General features: G+C 35.5%; 1 protein-coding gene across 4 annotated transcripts in view; it reads left to right on the top strand.

Moving 5' to 3' along the window:
* Window positions 1-23,791, top strand: part of WDR17 (WD repeat domain 17) — a 79,115-nt gene that overhangs the window by 9,631 nt on the left and 45,693 nt on the right. For 3 of the 4 annotated variants that reach the window (XM_082680558.1, XM_082680557.1, XM_082680555.1), the window contains exons 2-5: window positions 2,843-2,964; window positions 14,020-14,148; window positions 16,926-17,109; window positions 21,146-21,376. In XM_082680558.1, coding sequence (XP_082536684.1) covers window positions 2,899-2,964; window positions 14,020-14,148; window positions 16,926-17,109; window positions 21,146-21,376 — 610 coding nt within the window. In that variant the 5' untranslated portion in view covers window positions 2,843-2,898. Of the gene's footprint in view, window positions 1-875; window positions 977-2,842; window positions 2,965-14,019; window positions 14,149-16,925; window positions 17,110-21,145; window positions 21,377-23,791 lie in introns of those variants that run through there. The other variant, XM_082680556.1, reaches the window with a different exon arrangement.

Below are 23,791 nucleotides of genomic sequence, written 5' to 3'. Positions count from 1 at the left end.
TCCCATGAGATTATGAAAAGCTCTCCATAGCGTCTTAGTATTTCAGCCACTACTTTTAGAGAGTCAGATCCTGTTGGGGGGCAAGTAGCATTCCCCCCTCCCCAGCCCCACCCTGTTCCCTACAGGAGGGTAGCTGTGGAATGTCCTCCTCATGTTGATGGGTGTGGAAGGAAGCAAGCCTTACAGCCAGAGCTTGGAGCTGGAACATTCTGACTTCTGCCCACACATCGCTGGGGAAAGCAAGTCATACGGCAAGTCCAAAGGCAACAGGCCAGGATATATAGTCGGATATATATGAGCCCGTGATGAGCTCATAAAAAGGTATAGGTGCAGAGAGGGATATAAAAAGGTCACGACCTGCAGTCAGACCACAGGTTACTTGTGTGTTGTATGAATCCCTGCAGTAAGTTTTCTGACACTGCAAGCCATTTTACTTTATTTATTTATTTTCTTTAACACAATGACATCTAGCCTTTGGCTCTTTTCATTTCCTTCCATCACTAATCTTAAAAGGCAGGAAAAATTTTCTGACTACGAATTAAGTTAAATTTGTGATTTTAACAATAAATTAGTCAGTTAGACCTGTGGAGGAATACACAGATGTAAAGATGTGGAGTAAATGTCACCATGACTTCCTCCTTCCTGTTTCAGTTACTGCTAAGTGATCGTGACATGCTTCCCCTCTGAGATCAGCTAAAGGTTTCAACCCTGCGCTCCAGACCATCAAGGAGTTGTGAGAGTTGAACACTATTGGCCATTCTTATACTAAATGAACCAGATTCTATACACTCTCAGATAATCAAAATACCTGAAATACAATCAAAAAATATGTATTTTTACGCAAGATAATATTCATCTGCGATTCCATGATGTGAAATATTTTACTTTTCTTAGTTGTTGCAAATATGGTAAATAGTGCTCATGGAAAAAGGTCAGGAAGTATAACGTGAGAACTGTTATGTGCCCTACAGACAAGGTATTACTTTTAACTATATTGTATTTATAGTGATATAGTAAATACTTGGTACCTTATATGATTATAAACTAATTTTACCAATTCAAGTTTGCATTTTATTTTCCCTTTAAAAATTAATTTCTGAAATCATTTGATTAGCCATTTCTCTGCAAGGAATTGAATGGTAATCCCATTTCCCTTGTTGATGAGTATATTACCTGTAATTTGGATACATTTCTTTAGCCCCTTCCCAAGTTGCAGTTATACACACACACACACACACACACACACACACACACACACACACACACACACACACACACACACACACACACCCCTTCGGTTCATGTGAACTACCACCAGTTGACAAACTCTTCTAGCATGTGTCAATTCACGCAACAGACATTTTGTACCTTCTATGCAAATATGAATAAAACATGTTCCTTTGTCTTGGGCAGCTCACAATTTTTGTCTCTGCAAATAGTCACTATCCAGTGCACACAGATATAGACTTAGAGGCATACAGATGAGGGATTTGGTGCATTTGTGAAAGGCTCAAAGAAGAGGGACGTTAAGTTGGGTCTTGATAAGTATGATACAGCTCATTAGTCACAAAAAAAGGGGAAGAGGTAAGACAGCTCAGGCAAGCGTTTCACAACTTAAAGGCATAAAGCCATGCTGGTAGAGAACATGTTTAGGAATTGCAGTGAAAGCAGGGAGGTTAGTAAGTAAAGTATTTCATTAGTTTGTACAAGACAGTGGCGTTAGGGATGGAGGGAAGGGGCTTTTGAAGAGACATGTTAAAGGTAGTTAAGACTTGGTGATCAAATGTAGCAGGAGGTGGAGGGGAAAGTGGTGAAAGAATCAAAGATGGCTCCCTGTTCTTATTTCGGGTTACCGTCGAGTATAGTTTTGGTCACTGGAACAGGGAATGCAGGGCAAATGAAAGACTATTGGGGGGCAGTAGAAAGGGATTCTTATCACTCGAAAGGGATAAGCTTGGCTTTACCGATGTTCATATTGAGATTACCAGATACAAGGCTGCGGGATCTAGGTACAGTAGGTACTTTAAAATGGAGTTTAAGGGCTTGGCATGAGAGACTGCAACCACTGAAATGGTGGCAAGATAGTTAGATATACCCTGGGTAGGCGCTAGATATAGATCCAGGGTGGGGTAAAAAAGCGTAAGGCAGGACACAGACACAGATCTCTAACTCAGAATAGGATAGGCAATGACAAGAGAGACAGCAAGGAAGGACCACCAGTCCAGAGGGTGGGACCCTGCAGGAGATGCAAATTCTGAGCAGTTAGCCAGGAACCAGGGGCTCTGTGGGAACCCAAGGGCAGGACAGAAAGCATGGTCCAGATTCGGGGAAGTCAGCAAGATGGAAACAAATTGAGCACCAGAGTGTACGAGTCCTGGAGCTTCCTGTGGAAGCCTATTCCCAACTATTTTGACCTGGGGCTTCAAGCAGATATTATTGAAAATATTTCTAGGGAATAAGGAAGAAGAGGAATTCTGAAGGGTGCCATGTCCCATTTGGTATATTTTTAGAGTGAGATAAAGATGTTCTCAACTAGCTGCAGTGATGTGTATGTGTCATACATGTGTTTCTATGCCAGAACAATGAAAAGTGAAGGGCTAATGAAGTATTTGACATAGCATTGTCTAGTACAACAACATAATTATCATTTGATTTATTTCTTATTTGACTATAGGCTTACCTTTCTGCTTTAGCATTATTTTTACAGACACTGTTATTTATAAATTATTAAAACTGTTTCAGCTGAAATGTGTATGTACTTCTAGTTTCTTGTACTGAACAACATTTCATAAGGCAGAGTTTGGTAAACCCCTTTGGTTGAAACACATTGTTATTACTTTAGGTGCTGACTGTTCTGAAGCCGGTTTCCAATTGCCTTGATTAAAGTAGGAACATTCTATGGCTTGGATGACTTACATTTCACATTGGTTTGAGCAAGATGATTGCTATGAAGGACTACAAAGAGTAAGATATATTTACGTTGTAATTCTAATTTTCTGTGATTTTTTCCTGCTTTATTTCTCATGCAGCTTTATTTCTGTGTCATTTATATTGCGGACATTTTTGCATTGCAGGATTCTGAGGGTAAATAGGATACTTATCTGATAGACTTAAAAGCAGAGGTAAGAAAATATATAAGGAGAGTCATTTATTGAAGAAAAGGTGTTTTTTTTTCTATCCTGATTTCAGATGAATTCTTAACGTGTTCAGATTGTCTTTAGGCTTTAAAGATAAAATAGGATTCTTTCTAATGTGATTAATGTATGAAAATAGCAATAATTTCAAGAAAGTAATTTTACATAATTTTATGATAGAAATATGTATGATAATACCACGTATTATAATAATATTGTAAAAGAAAATGAAAAAAACGTTCTGAAGAAGAGTGCCATGTTCCATTTGGTAAATTTTTAGGCAATTAATTATGCTTCAAAGGGATTTGCATTGTTACTATGGCAACTGTTGCGCAGCACAGCTATTCTGATCTATTTCTACTGCAACAGCAGAAAACTGCCATCTTTAAATGCACCTTATCAAAATGGATTTAGTTTAGAATAACATAAGATTTCTCTTTGATTATGGTCACCTTTTCAATGAAGGATTTCTTAATTACCTAAATGAAGGAGATGTGTGGACTTTTCTTTTCACTAATGAGTGGAACAAAAGAGCCAGAATATCTTGATGGAGTTTTACCAGCTTTATCCCCATTGTTGTTTGAGGGCGTGTACTACTAAAGACATGCAGCGCTGAATTCTTCTTCCTTCCTCCTTACTTCTTCAGGGTACTGTTCTAATCACATCAATCAAAGATATTTTCTCAGCATTTTACTTCGTTTAGATTATCTTTTTAGTTGTCAATCCTCAGCAGTTTAAGCCTCTTGGGTTTTCTTCTTCAGATTTTTTTTTTTTTTTTTCAGCTGTGAAACAGGCTGGTAAACATCTCAGGAGCCAGTAAATATCTAACTCTGGAGAATAACCCTCATGGTATGGATCCTAAAGCGTTCTTCAGAAGGGAGGTTGAGAATTACTGGGTAGCTCACCATCCCGAATTCCAGCCTTAACCATAATGATAGAAATGTTTCAGCTTATGAGTTTAATAGCAGTATTTGAAGTTGCGCTGGACACACACACACACACGCACACACACAGAGACACGCGTGCACGCACTGTAATGCCAGCATCCTTTTTTATATTGTGTGTGTGCATTTAAAATGTAATAACAGTGCATTTCTGATGTTCAGACAGAAGGCTTTTTGTTTTCAAGTGTAGTGCATATATTCCTGTACGGGAAAGGAAAGGGATGACAATCTAATTTGGAGGGAGGGGGTGACTGATTTTAAGAAAATGCGTTTTGCTAAAATTGTGTGTCTCTTCTTAGTGATTTTGAGGCAGCTCATGGAGATTTTGAGGATTCAAAATCCTTCCCTCCACCATAACCCCAATCTGCCCTTTAATAAGCTATGGCCTTTGTAAGTGAATTCCTTGTTCTGAGACATATTAAAAGAATAACTATTCTCATATATAGATATAGTCCAACCCTAAAATTACCATATCCTCTTCATGAGTTTAAGCTTTTCTTGGCTCAAGTTTTGATCAGTTCTTATACAGACTTAGATGACAATGAAGCAGCTTATTCTAAATAATGAAAATTGAAACATGATTATTTAATTTCTTCTAAAATTCCAGCTTAAAATTCTTCAGATGATATATATGTGCACATATACCCTATATAGTCAGCATTCAGAACACCAGATTTTTCCATTGTTACATTTTTAATGCTTACTGGAAAAGGTAAGTTGGTTTTTGAGCTAAAAGTTATAATTGAGAAATGTAGTGTTTGAAAAAAGTCACATACAAGTATGAGTTTTATCTTTAGATCACTGAAGTGGCCTTTATACTTTGATATAATTAATATTTATGGCATATGTATATATTTCTACACACACAGCACATGTATATGAACTTGATTTTTATTTTTTTTCTTTTATGAACTTGATTTTAACTTAGTTTTATAATTTTATTTTTGGCAGTATTGTAACTAGCTATATTTAAATTTCATGCTTATGTCATATAATCTTGCATATTCAGAGGTGAGCTTTATTGTTATACAAATCTAATGCAAATATACTCTTATAACTTGCTTTTTTACATTTCATACACTTACACTTCAGTGTAATTATAATGTATGTATTGTGTATTTCATATAATATAAGATTGAAACCAAGAATAGAATTTAGGTTAAAAAAATGCAAATAATATCTCTGTAGGGCTGTAGTTGCCAGGCTACTGACACTGTCAGTTGCATGTGAGGTGACACAGTGCTCAGACTTTCTTCCTGAATCCTTTGTAAATCTGCATTATTCAGTGAACTGCAAGGTTTAGTACTTTATCTTTAAAGTGTGTATATTGTTTCTGGGCCAGAAAGATGATGTTTTCTGAAATAGCAAATCTTTAGAATGGACATGGAAATTCTTAGGTGGTTCACATAAGAAGGAAACGTATTCTTAACTAAAGATAAAAGGGTACATAATATTTACCTGAAATATAAAACTACCTGTCACATACAGTTAAAATATATTTGATTTCCTATATATGTGACATATTTGTAGGATTTGTATTTAAAATATAAACATGTATTTTGAAATGGACCTTCGGTTGAACATTTTCTATTTTTAGTAATGCAGAATCACTAATTGTGTAAACATTCGTGCTGACCACAATGATATCAAAAGCTTCTGGACATTTCTTTTTATATCCTCGGTAACTGTAGATATTGCTTAATAAAGGCTACATAATATTTTATATATATATATTTTATGATACTTTTGAGAAAAATAATATAGAAGTTTCAAATACTAGCAGTTTAAATACATAATTCAGAATTATAGATGCAATAGTATTCATATGTTTAATGATGCATGATTTTTTAATACCTCATTCAAAATCCTAATTTTTTTAAGAAGCTGCCATTTTGTTTTTTCCTGTTCATTATTATTATTATTATTTTTTTGTGTGTGTGTGGTACACGGGCCTCTCACTGTTGTGGCCTCTCCCGCTGCGGAGCACAGGCTCCGGACGCGCAGGCTCAGTGGCCATGGCTCACGGGCCCAGCCGCCCCACAGCATGTGGGATCTTCCCGGCCCGGGGCACGGACCCATGTCCCCTGCATCGGCAGGCGGACTCTTAACCACTGCGCCACCAGGGAAGCCCTCCTGTTTATTATTTTAATGGCTGGTTTAGACAAGTTATTCAACTCTGAATTATGAAGGATTTAAGTTGTTGGACTATAAGACTTATAAAAGCTGCTTAGGAGCGTACGAAGGCATACCAAATTGTATGACAATATTGAAATGTTTATATTATCTGAAGTTAGAAACTAAAAAGAAGTAAATCAGGATAAACTGATAAAATAAAAAGTATTGGCATGGATTTAGAAGTAATTTATTTGTTTTCAATAAATAAAGAGTTAGCAGAGGGACTTTTAGTTTGCAGTTTGTCATGTAGGAGCTCAGAAGTCTTTACTCTGGCCTAAAACAAATCAACAACTTTTCTTAGATTCATAAGAGAAGTGAGGTCACAAGGCAAACCGCTGCCCCAGATTGGAGAGACAGACAGGCAGATACAGAGAATCACAGTGCACCAGAGCAGAAACCCACCAGCAGAAACCTCTGTGGGAACCAGAGCCACAGTGGAAAACCTGAACTGTAATTGATGAATTGCTGGAGGCTCATATATCAAGTCCGAGAGTTAAAAACTCTGGATGGCGGGGGGAGTAATAAGGAGGCCTCCAGGCTTTTCTGAGTTTTACCTCCAGGACCTTTACCAAGTTTTCACAGTAAATATCAGAGAAAGATCCCTTCCTGCTTCTGGCAAAGGGAGAGGAAAAGGGATTGTTTAGAAATATGTCAGAGCACTCTTCTTCTTCACAAGGCTGCCCGTGAGGAGAGCCTGATCTGCAGAGATTATATCAGCACCTAACCTATCTGGGGGAAGGGAAATACCCAGTCCCTGCTCACTAGCTATCCTGTCCCACCTAGGGGAGAAAGATCCCTGAGAAAACTGGTGAAATTCCCATTCCACAGCCACAGGCTCCTCAGAAGACAGAGACTTAATCATAGGACCGCAGAATGCTTTCTCTTCTCCCACAACTTAACATTACATTACTAAAGGTCTGCTTACCAGTTCCTTTTAGCCAGTAACATCATGTTCTCCTTTCAACAAAAAATCACAAGGCACACTAAAAAGCAAAAAACACAGTTTAAAGAGATTAAACAGGCATCAGCTCCAAAGTCAGATACGGCAGGGATGTTGGAATTTATCCGACCAATAATTTTTTTTAAAGTATGATTAGTATGCTAAGGGCTTTAATGAAAAAAGTAGACAACATGGAAGAACAGATGGATAATTTAAACCAGAGAGATGGAAATTCTAAGAAAGAATCAACAAGAAATACAAGAGATCAGAAATACTGTAACAGAAATGAAGAATACCTTTAATAGATTCATTAGTAGACTGGACATGACTGAGAAAAGAATCTCTGAGCTTGAGAATATGACAATAGAAACTTCCAAAACTAAAAAGAAAAGAGAAAAAAATAACAGAACAGAATGTCCAAGAACTGTGGGACAACTACAAATGTACAACTACATTTCCATACACATAATGGAAATACCAGAAGAAGAAAGACAGGGACAGAAGCAATAATTGAAACAATAATGACTTAGAATTTCCTAAAATTAACATCAGACACCAAACCACAGGTCCACGAAGTTTGGAGAACACTAAGCAGGATAAATGCCCCCCAAAAAAATACGCCTAGGAAAATCATATCCAAACTTCAGAAAATCAAAGACAAAGAGAAATCTTAAAAGAAGCCAGAGCAAGGGTCAGAATTATATCCACTTCTCAGAAACCATGCAATCAAGAAGAGAGTGGAATGAAACGTTTAAAGTGTTGGGAGAACTAAAACACCAACCTAGAATTCTGTACCTTGTGAAACTATCCTTCAAAAGTGAAAGAGAAATAAAGACTTTCTTAGACAAACAAAAACTGGGGCATTTGTTGCCAGTAGACCTGCCTTGCAAGAAATGTTAAAAAAAAAAAAAAGTTCTTCAGAGAGAAGGAAAATTAAATAGGTAGAAATTCAGATCTACATAAACAAAGGAAGAACAGTGGAGAATGACTAAGTGATGGTAAAATAAAAACTTTCATTTTCTTATTCTTAATTGACCTAACAAATAACAGTTTGTTCAAAATGAAATTAGTGACAGTGTCTTTAATTATGTAAGCTTATGTGTGTACACACACACACTTACACATACCTACATATATATGTGTCAGGTATGCTTATGTGTGAGTGAAATGAATGACATCAATGATACAAGAGATGAGAAAGAGGAATTAGGATTATTTTGTTTTTATAAGGTACTGAGAAGTGGAATAGTATTATTTGAAAGTAGACTTGGATTAGTTGTCAATGTATATTGCAAAATCTAGGACAAGAACTTAAAATGTTTTGTTTTTTTTTTTGCGGTACGCGGGCCTCTCACTGTTGTGGCCTCTCCCGTTGTGGAGTACAGGCTCCGGATGCGCAGGCTCAGCTGCCATGGCTCACGGGCCCAGCCGCTCCGCGGCATGTGGGATCTTCCCGGACCAGGGCACGAACCCGTGTCCCCTGCATCGGCAGGCGGACTCTCAACCACTGCACCACCAGGGAAGCCCTAAAATGTTTTTAAATGAGGTATAATTGATATGCTAAGAAAGGAGAAAAAATTGAGTCGTACAAAGTACTCAGTTGAAACCACAAAAGAAAGAGAAAGTGTGGGAGACAAAAACAGGACCAAAGATCAAGGGCAACAAAATGAAACAGTAAATATATAGTAGATATTAATCCAACTGTATCAATAATCACCTTGAATGTTGATGATCTACATGCACCAATTAAAAGACAGAGTTTGTCAAAGTGGATCAAAAAACAAGGCCCAACTATATGTTTTCTGCAAGAAATTCACATTAAATATAAAGGCACATATAGATTAAAAGTAAAGGGATGGAGAAAATATACCATGCTAACCCTAATCAAAAGAAGTAGGCATGTCTGTCTTAATTTCAGATGGAGCAGACTTCAGAGCAAGGAAAGATATCAGGGATAAAGAGGTACATTACATAATAATCAAGGGGTCCGTATTCCAAGAAGATATAACAATCCGTAATGTGTATTTGCCTAATAACAGAGTATCATAATGCATGAGGCAAAGCTGATAGAAGTGCAAGGAGAAATAGATGAACCCAGTATTATAGTTGGGGACTTTAATATCCCTTTATAAGAATTTAACAGATCTAGCAGACAGAAAGTTAGTAGGGACATAGCTGAACTCAAGAGCATCTTCAATCAACTGGATATAATTGACATCTATAGGCTACTTCATCCAACAACAGCAGATTACACATTCTTCTCAAGCTCACAAGGAACATTCACAGACTAGACCATATTCTGGACCAAAAAACACACCTTAACAAATTTTAAAAGTATAGAAATAATACAGGTCTGCTCTGAGACAATGGAACTAAACTAGATATCAGTAGCAGAAACATAGCTGGAAAACCCCCAAATACTTAGAGATTAAACAACACTTTTCTAAACAACACATGGATCAAAGAAGAACTCTCAAGAGAAATTAAAAATTATTTTGAACTAAATGAAATTGAAAATACAACTTAATGAAGTAAAAGCCCACAAAAGCAGGGCTTGGAGGGAAATTTAGTGCATTTCTTAGAAAAAAAGGAAGATCTAAAATCAGTCATCTAAGCTTCTGCCTTAGGACACTAGAAAAAGAAGAGCAAATGGAATTCAAAGTAAGCAGAATAAAAGAAATAATAAAAATTAGAGCAGAAATTAATGAAATTGAAAATAGAAAATCAATAGAGAAAACAAAACTAAAAGCTGCTTCTTTGAAAAGATCAATAAAGTTTATAAGCCTTTAGCCAGGCTACTTAAGAAGAAAAAAGAGAAGAAATATATTACTAATATTAGTAGTGAAAGAAGAGGTATCACTACAGATCCTATGGACATTAAAAGGATAATAAAGGAGTACTATCAATAATTCTATGCCCACAAGTTTGATAACCTAGATGAAATGGACCTATTTTTTGAAGATACGGTTTGCCAAAACTCACACAAGTATAAATAGACAATCTGTGTAGACGTGTATCTAGACCTGAATAGAGCTATGTATCAACAGATGCTGAAAATCATTTGACAAAATCCAATACTTCTTCATGATGAAAACTCTCAGCAACCTAGGAATAGAGGGTAACTTCCTCAACTTGACAAAGAACATATTTATTCCTCATCTTGATAAAGAACAAAAACCCTGTAACTAACATCATACTTAATGGTGAGAAACTTGAAGTTCTCCTGCTATGATCAGGAATAAGGCAGGGATGTCTGCTCTCACCACTGCTTTTCAACACTGTACTGAAGTCCTAAGTAATGTAACTGGACAAGAAAAGGAAATAAAAGGTATACAGATTGGCATGGAAGAAATCAAACTGTCTTTGTTCACAGATGACTTTAGTGTCTGTGTAGAAAAAAACCTCCTGGTACCAATATAGTGATTTTAGCAAGATTTTAGAATACAAGATTAATATACAAAAGTCAATCACTTTCCTGTGTACCAGCAATGAACAAGTGTAATTTGAAATTTAAAACACATTACCATTTACAATAGCACCCCAAAAATGAAATACTGAGGTTTAAATCTAACAAAATATGTACAAGATCAATATGAGAAAAACAATGAAACTCAGACAACAGATATCAAAGAACTAAATAAATGGAGAGATATTCCATGTTCAGGGATAGAAAGAATCAATAGTGTCAAGATGTCACTTATTGCTAAAACTTGATCTATAGATGTCATAAAATCCCAGCCAGAATCTCAGGAAGTTATTTTTTTTGGATATTGACAAACTGATTCTGAAGTTTATATGGAAAGGCAAAAGACCCAAAACAGCTAACACAGTGTTGAACGAGAGCAACAGTCAGTGGCCTGACACTACCCAACTTCAAGGCTTACTGTAAAGCTACAGGAATAAGACAGTGTAGTATTGATAAAATAATAGACAAATAGATCTGTGTAACAGAATAGAGAGCCCGTAAATACACCCACATAAATATAATCAACTGATCTTCAACAAAGGATCAAAGGCAATACAATGGAGAAAAGGTAGTCTTTTCAACAAATGGTACTAGAACTGGACATCCACATGCAAAAAAATTAATCTAGACTAGACCTTACGTCTTTCATAAATGGATTTTAGACCCTAAAGGTAAAACACAAAACTATTAAGCTCCTAGAAGATAACGTAAGAGAAACCTAGATGACCTTGGGTATGGCCATGAATTTTTAGATTCAACACCAAAGGCATGATGCATGAAATAAATAATTGAATGCTAAACTTTATTAAATTAAAATATTCTCCTCTGTGAAAGACAATGTCAAGAGAAAAAGAAGACAAGCCACAGACTCGGAGAAAATATTTGCCAAAGACCATCTAATAACTGTTACGCAGAATATGTGGAGAACTCTTAAAATTCAACAAGAAAAGACAAACACCCCAATTAAAAAAAACCAAGGACCTACTGTATAGCACAGGGAACTATAGTCAATATCCTGTAATAGCCTAAAATGGAAAAGAATCTGAAAAGTAATACATATATATATATATATACACATACATATATATATATGAACCACTTTTCTGTACGTCTGAAGCTAACACAACATTGTAAATCAACTATACTTCAATAAAAATAAAAGGGAAAAAGACTTGAAAAGACACATCACTGAAGAAGATGACATGTAAGCTATGGAAAGATGTCCAGCATCATAAGTTATTAGGGAATTGCAAATTAAAACGACAGGGAGGTACTACTACGTGCCTATTCGAATGGCCCATCTAAAACACTGACAACACCGAAGGCTGGTGAGGATGTGCAGCAGCAGGAACTCTCATTCATTGCTGGTGGGAATGCAAAATGGGGCAGACACTTGGGAAGACAGTTCGATAGTTTGTTACAAAATAAACGTACCCTTACCAGGATCGAGCAATCTCTTCCTTTTCCACTCCTTCTTATTTACCTAAATGAATTGAAAAGTTACGTCCAGACAAAAACCTGCATACAGATGTTTATAGTGGCTTTATTCATAATTGCCCAAACTTGCAAACAACCACATGTCCTTCAATAGGTGAATGGGTCAACAAACCACGGTACATCAAAACAATGGACTGTTATTCAGTGCTAAGAAGAAATGAGCTATCAAGCCATGAAAAGACATTGAATACATATTACTAAGTGTAAGAAACCGATCTGGAAAAAACACCATACTCTATGATTTCCAGCTATATTCTGGAAAAGGCAAAGCTATGGAGACAGTAAAAAGATCAATGGTTACGTGAAACTTTTGTATGATGCTACAATGGTGATGCATGTCGTTATGCATTTGTCAAAACCCGTAGAATGTACAACTCCAAGAGTGAACCCTAATGTAAACTCTGGACTTTGGATGGTAATGATGTGTCAGGGTAGGTTCATCGTTATAACAAATGTACCATCTGGTAGGGATGTTGATAGTGGCGGAGCTTGTGCGTGTTGGGGAACCGGGGGGCGAATGAAAATCTCTGTAATTTCTACTCAGTTTTGCTGTAAACCTCAAACTGCTCTAAAAATAAAGTTTATTAATTTTTTAAAAAGTAAAACAAAGTTAGAAGAAAGTGAAAATTAAATGACTGCATTTTGCCTGTATATTTAAATATCTTTCCCTTATGTTTCTTTTCCAAATATAAACTCAAAATTTGTTTACACACAAACATTAATAGTAATCGTACATACCAAGGATAAACTATAACAGCCTATTTAATTCACATGTGGTTGAGATAATGTATATTTTCAATGAAAAGTAATATTGTCATAACATTACTAATTGAAAAAAAGTGTATTTTTAAAATTTATCCAGAATGCTAGGTGTCATTAGAGGAGGAAGAAAGCAGGTATTTGTAGCAGTTTCTTATACTTGTAAGCACCGAAAGGTTGGTAGCACCGCTTTTTTATCCTGCCAGTTTTCACTGCAAATTATTTACTTTTTGGGGGAAATATATCACTAGTTCCACCCAGATAAAGGAATTTAATGGGATGAAGATAGAAACTGGAGAAGAAAGAGAAGAGGAAAAAAGAAGAGATCTTTTCAGGAAGTGGAAATATGAACGAGAAAAGATATAAAGAGGAAAGTAGCTTTATAAATAAATGAGATAGAACGTAACTGACTCTGGGCTCTTTTACTCTAAAATCCTCTGCCCTGCCACATAGACAATTTATATTCTGTAATTTCCAGCTTCCTTCTGTCCTCTCTTCACAATGAACACTACTGTTAAGCCAGTTTGTATGCCTGCCTCGTGTACCTCGGATAGTTTCCGTGAGGACGTAGCGTCAATGTGAAGGCTGGAGTTCTGAGACAGAGGTCACAATCCTCCCAATACTGTATTGGCTCACAGCGTTTTTCACTTGAATTTGCTGCCTTGAAGGAATTGCCAGTGTATAAAAATTGGTACGTTTACATAAACATCTGGATAGTTCCATTTCTTTGGGAAGTTCCAGAAATCTGGCAACATGGAGTAACCTTCTCCAGTGGTACTAGACCCTTTCGATAGGATATACACTTTCTATTTCACTCTGGTCCTTGTCACTCCTGGTAGGATTACCAACCCTTGGTCAAATGTCAGTCGTCATTTATTTTATAATCTCTCGCTTCCTTAACTGAAATGACCTGCCTTGATGTTCGTTGACATTTGGAGATTTCAACTCCTGTTCTTTGAAAGTAGACGCTGAGATTGATAGCACTAGTAGAAAATGTTTTCAGGGCGTAAAGATAAGGATTGAAGAAAACAGATGTAAAACAAAGAAGAGGAAGTTTATTGAATAATGGAATTGACTGATATGCCTCTGAATTTGTTTCTCAAGGCAAACATGTCCCAGGTAAGACAAGTGGGACTGCTGGCTGCTGGATGTCAGCCATGGAACAAAGATGTGTGCGTTGCCAATGGAGACAGGTTTGCGTACTGTGCTACCCTGGCCATCTATGTTTATCAGGTAAAAGAATGCTGATTCTTTCCAAGTTTTCCTTTTATCAGGTAAAATTACTATTTAATTAATACTTGAAAAGCTTAATGCTGTAACTTTATTGATATTGGTATTTTATTGTATATTTTGTTACTATTTATTAGTTTTCCAAGTCAAGCTTTTAGAAAATGCTCGTATCATAATATTAAATTATTAGCAAATTCTTAATTGATTTAGTAATCCTATTTTGATGCTATTCATCGAAAAGAATTTCTTCAAGAATTAAAGATCCTGTTTTATGAACGGTGAACAAGTAGTTCTTAATTCTTTTAAACTATATTCCCATATAATTAAATGGAATTCATGTGCCCATTTATTTCAAACCTTGCTCAGTAACATGTGATACGAGAAAATAGTCTTATCAGTTGAAGAAGTGAGTCATCCTTTAGAGAGCCTTCTATTAAAAATAGTGCAGTTGTAACACATTTTGAGATAGTCTTGGAATAAACACCTTTATCACTACCTTTTTTCATGTGCTGGCTCCGTGCAGACATCTCTTATCAGTTCCCAATCTACACAGCCAACGGCCTTCTGAATTTTTTCATATAGAGGTGACATGAGCATCATAAATCCAAGTCCGGTTTTTCTTCTTAAACCTGGAGCCAGTATTTCAGTGTCACCCACTAACCATTAGTCTAAACCACAGATGTGAGAGTTATCACCGACTCCCTCTTCTACTCACGTCCTGCACCCTAGGTAACCAGGACTGGTTCTGCTACTTTCTACCTTTTACTCCCTTCTACATATCCTTCTCACCTAAACTACTATAACAGTTTCTTAATATTCTCTTTGCCTCTATCTTGACTCCCTCTAATTTATCCTTCAGTGTAATCAGTCATCTATAATGCAAATCTAAACTTTTCAGTCTTCAGTCGCTCCTCATTCCTTAATATTAACATCCAACCTCATGGTATGACATCCTTTCATGATCTTCCTGTCTCCGTCTCCCTGTCACCTTGTGCTCCAGACCCTGAGATCATTGCCTTTTCCAAAACTACTCAGACTCTTCTGTATCTTGCCTGTGCTTGCACTAATTTTTCAGTTTGCCCACATTGCCTGTCCAGAGACGTTTTCTCATCTTTCAAATGTCAGCTCAAATGTATAAGCTCTTTTCTACATTCTGCTTTTTCCTCGTTCTTAGTGAAGGACCGTATGGAATGGATTGCGTCTCTACATGCTTCCATTGACCAGAATGGGTCTTTCTCATCTTTGAATTCTCAAGTTACTGCACACTCTCTGGCACTTAGTAACCACTTAGTAAATGTTTCTTGAATTTTTTTTATCTTGAAATACCAACTCATTTCAGTTAAGAGCGAAAAAAAAAATTATTGCTTTATCCTGGAGTAAAAATTCCTTTAAATTGCTAATAGTGTTGTAGTTTATTGAAAATTTAAGAAATAATAGCATTCATCTATAAACCAATTAAGTTTCCACAATGCTAAGATTTTATGTAGTCCATTTCTCAAGATTGAGGAAATATCTAGCAATCAAAATGCAATTTCAATGTAACTCACATCTTTTTTTCACTTCCCGTTCCCCAGAAGACAGGAGCAAGCCTTCTAAATGCCCCTTTTGTTCTGCCATCTACCTCTTTTTTTTTTTTTGCCATCTACCTCTTTACCACCCTGTGTGTGTTGCTAAGCTTCCTCTTAAGAAATTTCTCCCTTAATCTTTGGTCCCTATTGTCTTGTCTTTTACTTCCTCCTAAAGAAGAAGAATTTATCAGGCAGGGAAAACTATTCCTCTGAGGAGTCAGGAAGGTAAGAAAGTGGATGAAGGCGAAACTGAATTTTTTTAATGTTTGCATATATCTTGTTTAATGATGACATTTTATGACTTGAATACTTAGGAAGATTAAGCTAAAAGTATTAATCTAAAAAACCTATGAAGAAAGTTTGCGTGTTGTTAAAGACTAAAACAAACTAAAAATTACCCTGATTTAGAAGTTAATACAAATAAACTTGGGTGACAGTTAGCAGTTAGGATTTTACTGCAAGTATACGGTTAAAGAAAGGTTGGTGTAGTTAATAGTTAATATGATAATGATTTGAGTAACTCTTATGTAACACTGTGAAAGGTTTGTTATGTGTTAAAGGGAAAAACCAGGTTCAACAAAATGACGTATACAGTATATACATCTCAAACATGGTAAAACTGATAGAAAGATGAATTGATCCACTAATTAATGGCACATTTACAAAGAAAATAGGAAAACTAGGCTATTCCTTTCGTCCACTTACGTATAAAAACACAACATAATGCCCCTTCCAAAAAGCAATAACATAAAACAGGTCCAAATGATACCATTGCTCTGCAAACTTTGGACATCTTAATAATGTAGTAATGAGCAGCTGGCTTATTTAACCTACATTTTTTTGACTCAAATATAAGTTAAAAATTTGCAGAAAAAATATTTTAAGAACAAGGTGTTTTTCCCTCATAAACAGAGCTATGGAAAATAAGTCTCTGAATTATTATGCATATTTAAATGTACATTTATTGTTACTTCTTTTTAAAATTGGTATGTTTAATTTCAATTCTCTTTTATTTTTTTGAAAAATGATTTCTTTCACATTGAATACATTTGAATTCACTTGAAAGTAGACCAAGGCTTGAATTATGTTCATATCTTGTTATTGGGTGTACTAATTTTCATATATGTAGCTTTTAAAAAATAATGTGATTATTAATGGAAAGTGTATTACAAAGAAAGAAGCACTGACATGTTTTATTTATATATTTTTTAGTTGGATCACCGTTATAATGAATTCAAACTTCACGCAATTATGTCTGAACATAAAAAAACAATCACAGCTATCTCTTGGTGTCCACATAACCCTGATCTGTTTGCAAGTGGCAGTACCGATAATTTAGTGATCATTTGGAATGTTGCAGAACAAAAAGTCATTGCTAAACTCGACAATACGAAAGGTATACCTATAACTGGGATTTATTTTATTGAATGAAAATAAATAGAATGTTACATGTGAATTATACCTCAGTTTTTTTCTATTATTTCAATAAGCAAAATATTTTATTTCAATTAGCTCAAGTTTTAAAGTAGTGTTTTTCAAGCTTTCTAATGGTAATCTATATAAGAAACACATTTCACATCATGACTCATTATTGTGTATGTGCATGTGTACAAAACTGAAACAAAATTTCATGAAATTATCAGACTTAGTACACTGATCAATTAAAAAACATAGTCAACACCAAATAACTTTATTAATATTTAAATATAATATTAAAAATTCCAAAATAAACATAAAAATAATAATTAGATACTATTTTCTCAATGAGACAATTGGCCTTGCTTGAAACATACAAAGACAGTATGACGCATGTAGTCACTGCTCTGCTGAGTTGACTTTTTCCTATATTTTTAGGTCAAAGTAGAAAGTTCTAGTTTATGCAGATAGATCTTTGTGAATGGCATAATATCATTACTTTCTTTCTACCTAGCATCTTACCCCATAATGATGATGAAGTTAAATAATCATTTTTCTGTGTTAAATGTCATAATAATTCAGTTCTCTTTTTGAGTGCTGAGTGTAGCTCAATTACCGATTATGTTTTTGAAAGCTACTGCTGGATATATTTTCCATATTCAGCCTTTTCTCTAAAAAATACTGGTTGTAACTTTGAGATAGTAAACTGAGATGTGACAGTGTCACAAACTTTACTTTTCACAGAGTTTCTTTATAATATTCTTTTCAGTGTGTAACAACAATATTGAGAAGTCATAGGCAATTGTATTTAAATCTTGCTTCCAATATAACAGTAATGATGCCTTTTGGAACCTTTGAATATGTTCGACATAGATTGAGTATGGCTTTTCCCTTGTCTTTTCAAAGTTAGGTCGTTAGGAATGCTGAAAACACCCGAAAAACACACCAATTTTGTTATGTAACTTTTGTCCTAAAAAATATTTACCAAATATTTTCAGCTAGGAAAATGAGCATCTCCTTCCCAAGTTCATATACGCTGCTTATTATCTTCACTTGCAGCGACCAATGAATTTCAGTATTAGACAGTGAGTAGTTTGCTTCAATGTCCGAGCAAAATCTTTTTAAAAGTCATCTATTCAGTGAGCTTCCATTAATGTAAGTAACAGTTTTCCTTAAGGTTTTCACTACTCCAACGAGAAAAAGCCAAATTAGGTTTGGTACAAAGCTTTGTGGTGTATAAACAGTGATTAATAGCCTCAATCAAGATTTCAAGCTTTTCTGGTCATAGCCCTTTCTCCACCAATCACAGATCCTACGGTTTTACCAGTATTGTTTATATTGATCAACAGTGCACTTTCCCACTACTTTAAATACAGCTTTGTGTGAGATTAATTTTAAATAACACAATAAATACTCCTTAAAATTCTTTCCATATTTTATGCGCCATAAACTAAAAATGTTATGCAATGCCCTTGTGCTTATAAAGTTGTCGCACAAAATCTATACTAGACTGTAACTGCATAATAACATTTTCTAAATGTTATGCATAAGGACAGATTAGACAGCATATTATGGTATCATTACCTAGTTTGTCCACTGATTTGTCATCAAACACCATATGCATCACATCCATTCATTGTGGAAGAGATTTTTGTTCATCAACTGTGTGCACCATAGCTTCCTTTGCCACTGAATATGCAATTAAATAAGACTTTTTCATTAACATGTGTAGAATGATTAAATAATTGTAACAATTTTGATCAATTTAATATATTTTTTCTGAAAAATTTTAGGGTAAATTCCTTATGTTTTCAAAGATCTTAATTTGAAGATTGAAAGTTTTGATATTTTATTTGCAAAAATTATGAATATTTTTGGTCATTTTTATTTAAAATAATCCCCTTTGAAAAGGCTTAGACTCCTTTTTTCTTTTCAGAATCCAGTTTAAACAAAGTAGAAGTTTGCATTGTCAACTTAAAAAAAAATAAATATTAGAACTTCCACATCCGGCTGTTGAACTTGAACATGCCTCTGTATTCTTTTTACTTCATCATTCTTTTTTCTTAATATTAAAAAAGTCACTTAAAAGAAAATGAGTATTACTTTGTTTAAATGTAAAAGGTTAAAAAATTGTCACCAACCTGAAAAATGTCACACTTAATAATACACTTTCAGAAAAAAAAAAAAAACAAAACTGTTAACAGTGGAGAATAATACTACCTGCCTATCTCAGAATATTGTTGGGAGAATTAAATGAGTGGATATTTGTAGAGCTCTTAGAAGTGCTTGCGTGTGACAAGCCAGTATAGCAGTGTTTTCTATTATAACTACAGGACATCGTTTCTGGTCCTTTCTCTTCCTTGCTGTGCTTCTCAAAACACACATTCCGAGAGCCATCATTCCAGTGGCTTCCTTCAAGTGGGCTATGGTGGTTTGACCCATACATCATGTCTTGTCCCTTATTGGGGAAATTCTACTTCTGTTAATGTATCCGAAAACCAAACAGCTTTTTTATTGGCCTTATTTGTGTACTCATTCATTCATTCAGTGAGTATTTATGGAGTTCCCATTGTATGTCAAGCCCTGAAACAGTTTCTTTTTTCTCTCTCTTTTTTTTTAACATCTTTATTGGAGTATAACTGCTTTACAGGGGGGTGTTCGTTTCTGCTTTATAACCAAGTGAATCAGCTTTAGCTTCTGCCTCTTAGCACATTGTAGGCTGCTGACACAAACTGAATTTACGGTCAATGAACAACTTTCAACCCTGTGTCTTTGTTCATAGCGTTTCCTCTTCCTGGGAAATACGTCTTGACCCACGTATTGAAACTCCGCTGTTCCTTCAAGGTGTAATTCAAATCCAGTTTCTTTCCCGGGCAGTAGCCTAAACGGTCACAAACCCTTATACACATAAAAATCATTTGGAGAACCTTGTTAAAAATAGATTCCTGGGCCCTAACTCCACACGATCAGATATGCATATTCAGTTTGATGATTCCGGTTCTATGTCGGGAGATTCACAGTCTGTCTCCTGAGTCATAAATTTACCATAACATTTATTTCATCTATTATTTATTTGATCACAATAACAGGAGACTAACAGTTAACTTTCGTATTTTGTCTTTTAGTTTAAAAAGGATTTTTACATACATCATTATTTTTTCTTGCCCTAACTTTCATGTGAAACAGGTGGTCAGCTATTTTTTAGTCATGTCTCTTTTATGTGAGGAAACAGGTTTACAGAGGTAAAGTGGCTTGTTTAGATCATCCGAGGCAAAACTAAGACTTAAATCCAGCTCCTGATAAGAAGTAGTTTGTAGTGTTAATTTTGTTGTTATTAAATCCTTATAGAGGCTTCCCTGGTGGCGCAGTGGTTGAGAGTCCGCCTGCCGATGCAGGGGACACAGGTTTGTGCCCCAGTCCGGGAAGATCCCACATGCCGCGGAGCGGCTGGGCCCGTGAGCCATGGCCGCTGAGCCTGCGCGTCTAGAGCCTGTGCTCCGCAGCGGGAGAGGCCACAACAATGAGAGGCCTGCATACTGCAAAAAAAAAATCCTTATAGTAGCATGCAACTTTTCATAAATGTAATCATCTCCCCAATTTATACTTAAGATCCTTTAAAGCAGGAATTGTCTCCTATATTAACTTGTATACCTAGAACGCCTAAAGCAGGTCTTATACACAAAAACTCAGTAAGAATTTATTGCTTTAATATATAGTTTTCTGAAAGAAAGAAAGAACTCTATACATTTCTTTGAGTATGTGAAGCATATGATCATATTAGTAGTTTCAAACCAGAAACTAGGTACTTTTTCATCATAGAAGTACCCTGCATATGTTCCCTGCAGCCTTTAGGGTTACTTTATAAATCAAATTTCCAAGTAAGAAGGTAATATTTTTTAATAATGAACACAGTCTTGTATTTTAGTTGTTGTAGAAAGGTAGGATGCAAATAACATTTAACGGTACGATCTTATGCCATGTGTCTCTACTGTGTATCTGTATCTAATTTATTCCAGGGACGCCTGCCTCTCTCAGCTGGTGCTGGAATGCAGATGACGCAGTGGCGTTTGCTTCCCAGAGAGGCCCACTGTTCATCTGGACCATCTCAGGACCGGACAGTGGCGTGACTGTGCACAGAGAAGCCCATAGCTTCCTGTCTGATATCTGTATATTCAGATGGCATACCCAGAAAAAGGGGAAAGTTGTCTTCGGTCATATTGATGGAAGTCTATCAATTTTTCAACCAGGTAAGAATTTTACTAGTCAGGTCTCTTAAATATTATTTTTCTCAGCATATATAATTTCTTATTTACACAGCATAGAAAGTTAACAGTATTTTAATTTTTAAATAATAGTTGTGCAAATATTATCCAGCACTATGCCAATTCCAAATAACCATTGGAAGTAAATCTTATTTGTAAGGCGTCGTGGTACATTTAACTCAGCTCTGTGGATTTTACTTTGAGTTAACCCCTGTCAGGCATTTGTCCTGCATTTTTACTTTTTAAAGTCAGTTGTTTCATTCTGCGTATTTACTAAGAAAATGGCCTGAATGACAAAGGACCTACAGCTGGATTATATAATAACTTACTAATACTACTCAAAAATATTTTCGCACCTGCTTGTAAAATACCATTTAGTTGTCACAGCTCCTTAGCAAAGAGTTTGAACTTGGGATAAAAAGGAACAATAACTCCGTGTAGCTCTATTAGTTAATTAACATGGCTCAGTGGAAAGGTCTGAGAAATTAGTTTATGTGTATTTTTAAAATTTAAACAATAACAAAATATATAATAAAAAATTGAAAAATTAGATGAACAGTTCTCCACTTATAAGTCAGCACTGCTGACATTTGAAAAACGTGCTTTTCGCCATTGGTATCTGTTGATGGATGTGACTCCTGGTTCACTAGGTAGATGGATGAAAGTGCTGCTTCAGGATTAGAATAACTACTTTCACAAGGCGTATTACATTCAATTTATCTGAAATTAATAGAAGAAAGAAGAAATTGAAATTGAACAGAACAGTGAACATCCAAATAAATCTTTTCTTTCCTTAGGGAATGATTTTTCTAATGTTAAAAAAAAAGCTATATAAATTATTGATAAAGTCAGGCCATTTTATTTTATTTTTTAATTTTTTAACACTATTTTTTATTTTTATTTTATTTTTTTAACATCTTTATTGGAGTATAATTGCTTTACAATGGTGTGTTAATTTCTGCTTTATAACAAAGTGAATCAGTTATACATATACATATGTTCCCATATCTCTTCCCTCTTGCGTCTCCCTCCCTCCCACCCTCCCTGTCCCACCCCTCTAGGTGGTCACAAGGCACCGAGCTGATCTCCCTGTGCTATGTGGCTGCTTAGTGGGAACTAGCTATCTATTTTACGCTTGGTAGTGAATATACGTCCATGCCACTCTCTTGCTTTGTCACAGCTTACCCTTCCCCCTCCCCATATCCTCAAATCCATGCTCTAGTAGGCCTGTGTCTTTATTCCCATCTTACCCCTAGGTTCTTCATGACCGTTATTTTTTTCTTTTAGATTCCATATATATGTGTTAGCATACGGTATTTGTTTTTCTCTTTCTGACTTACTTCACTCTGTATGACAGACTCTAGGTCCATCCACCTCACTACAAATAACTCAATTTCATTTCTTTTTATGGCTGAGTAATATTCCATTGTATATGTGTGCCACATCTTCTTTATCCATCGGACCATTTTATTTTATTTTATTTTATTTTATTTATTTTTTTAACATCTTTATTGGGGTATAATTGCTTTACAATGGTGTGTTCATTTTATTTTAAATACATTTTTTTTTTTTTGTGGTATGCAGGCCTCTCACTGCTGTGGCCTCTCTCACTGCGGAGCACAGGCTCCGGACGCGCAGGCTCAGCGGCCATGGCTCACGGGCCCAGCTGCTCCGCGGCATGTGGGATCTTCCCGGACCAGGGCACGAACCTGTGTCCCCTGCATCGGCAGGCGGACTGTCAACCACTGCGCCACCAGGGAAGCCCTGGAATATTTTTAATAACCATAGATACTAACGGGCACATTCAAATACCTAATAATTACTTAAATAGCTGATTAACTTAGGTTAATCATTTTTCTACCTCTCTGTGGTTTGTAATGATCAACTATATTAATATTCATTACTGTTTATTTTATCAAATAGCAACTTTAAAGATGCTTATTTTGGGAAAGAAGAAGCAAGCAAACTTTTCCTGATGGTTATTGCAAAAGTTTGATAAAGTCCAATAAGAGAAGCTTCACATGCACCTTCTATGATTATATCTGCAAAATATCTAAATAAAATACTCCCTACCTAAGAATACCATTATATTGAAAGAATATGTTCTGACGAATTAACCTCAAGCCAGAAACTATAAGATTTTTCAGTTAGCTTTACAAATATCTTATATATACAAGGAGATCTATTTTTTCTGCTTTTATAATCTGATACATTGAAAAACAGTATGTAACGAAGACATTGCAGGAAGAGCTATGGTATCTTTCAATAGTGTTATTTTAAAAATAGACACTTCTTCAACGTTTACAGTACTTAGGAATAATTGGTACTTCTGTTAAGGTTGTAATCTGTAAACTTAGTGTTTCACTGCCTTTCTTTTGTGAACGAGAGAACTGTTTAATT

The sequence above is a fragment of the Grampus griseus genome, assembly GCF_964374135.1.
Source record: "Grampus griseus genome assembly, chromosome: 21".
Taxonomy (NCBI): domain Eukaryota; kingdom Metazoa; phylum Chordata; class Mammalia; order Artiodactyla; family Delphinidae; genus Grampus; species Grampus griseus.
This window is presented reverse-complemented; position numbering and strand designations above follow the sequence as displayed.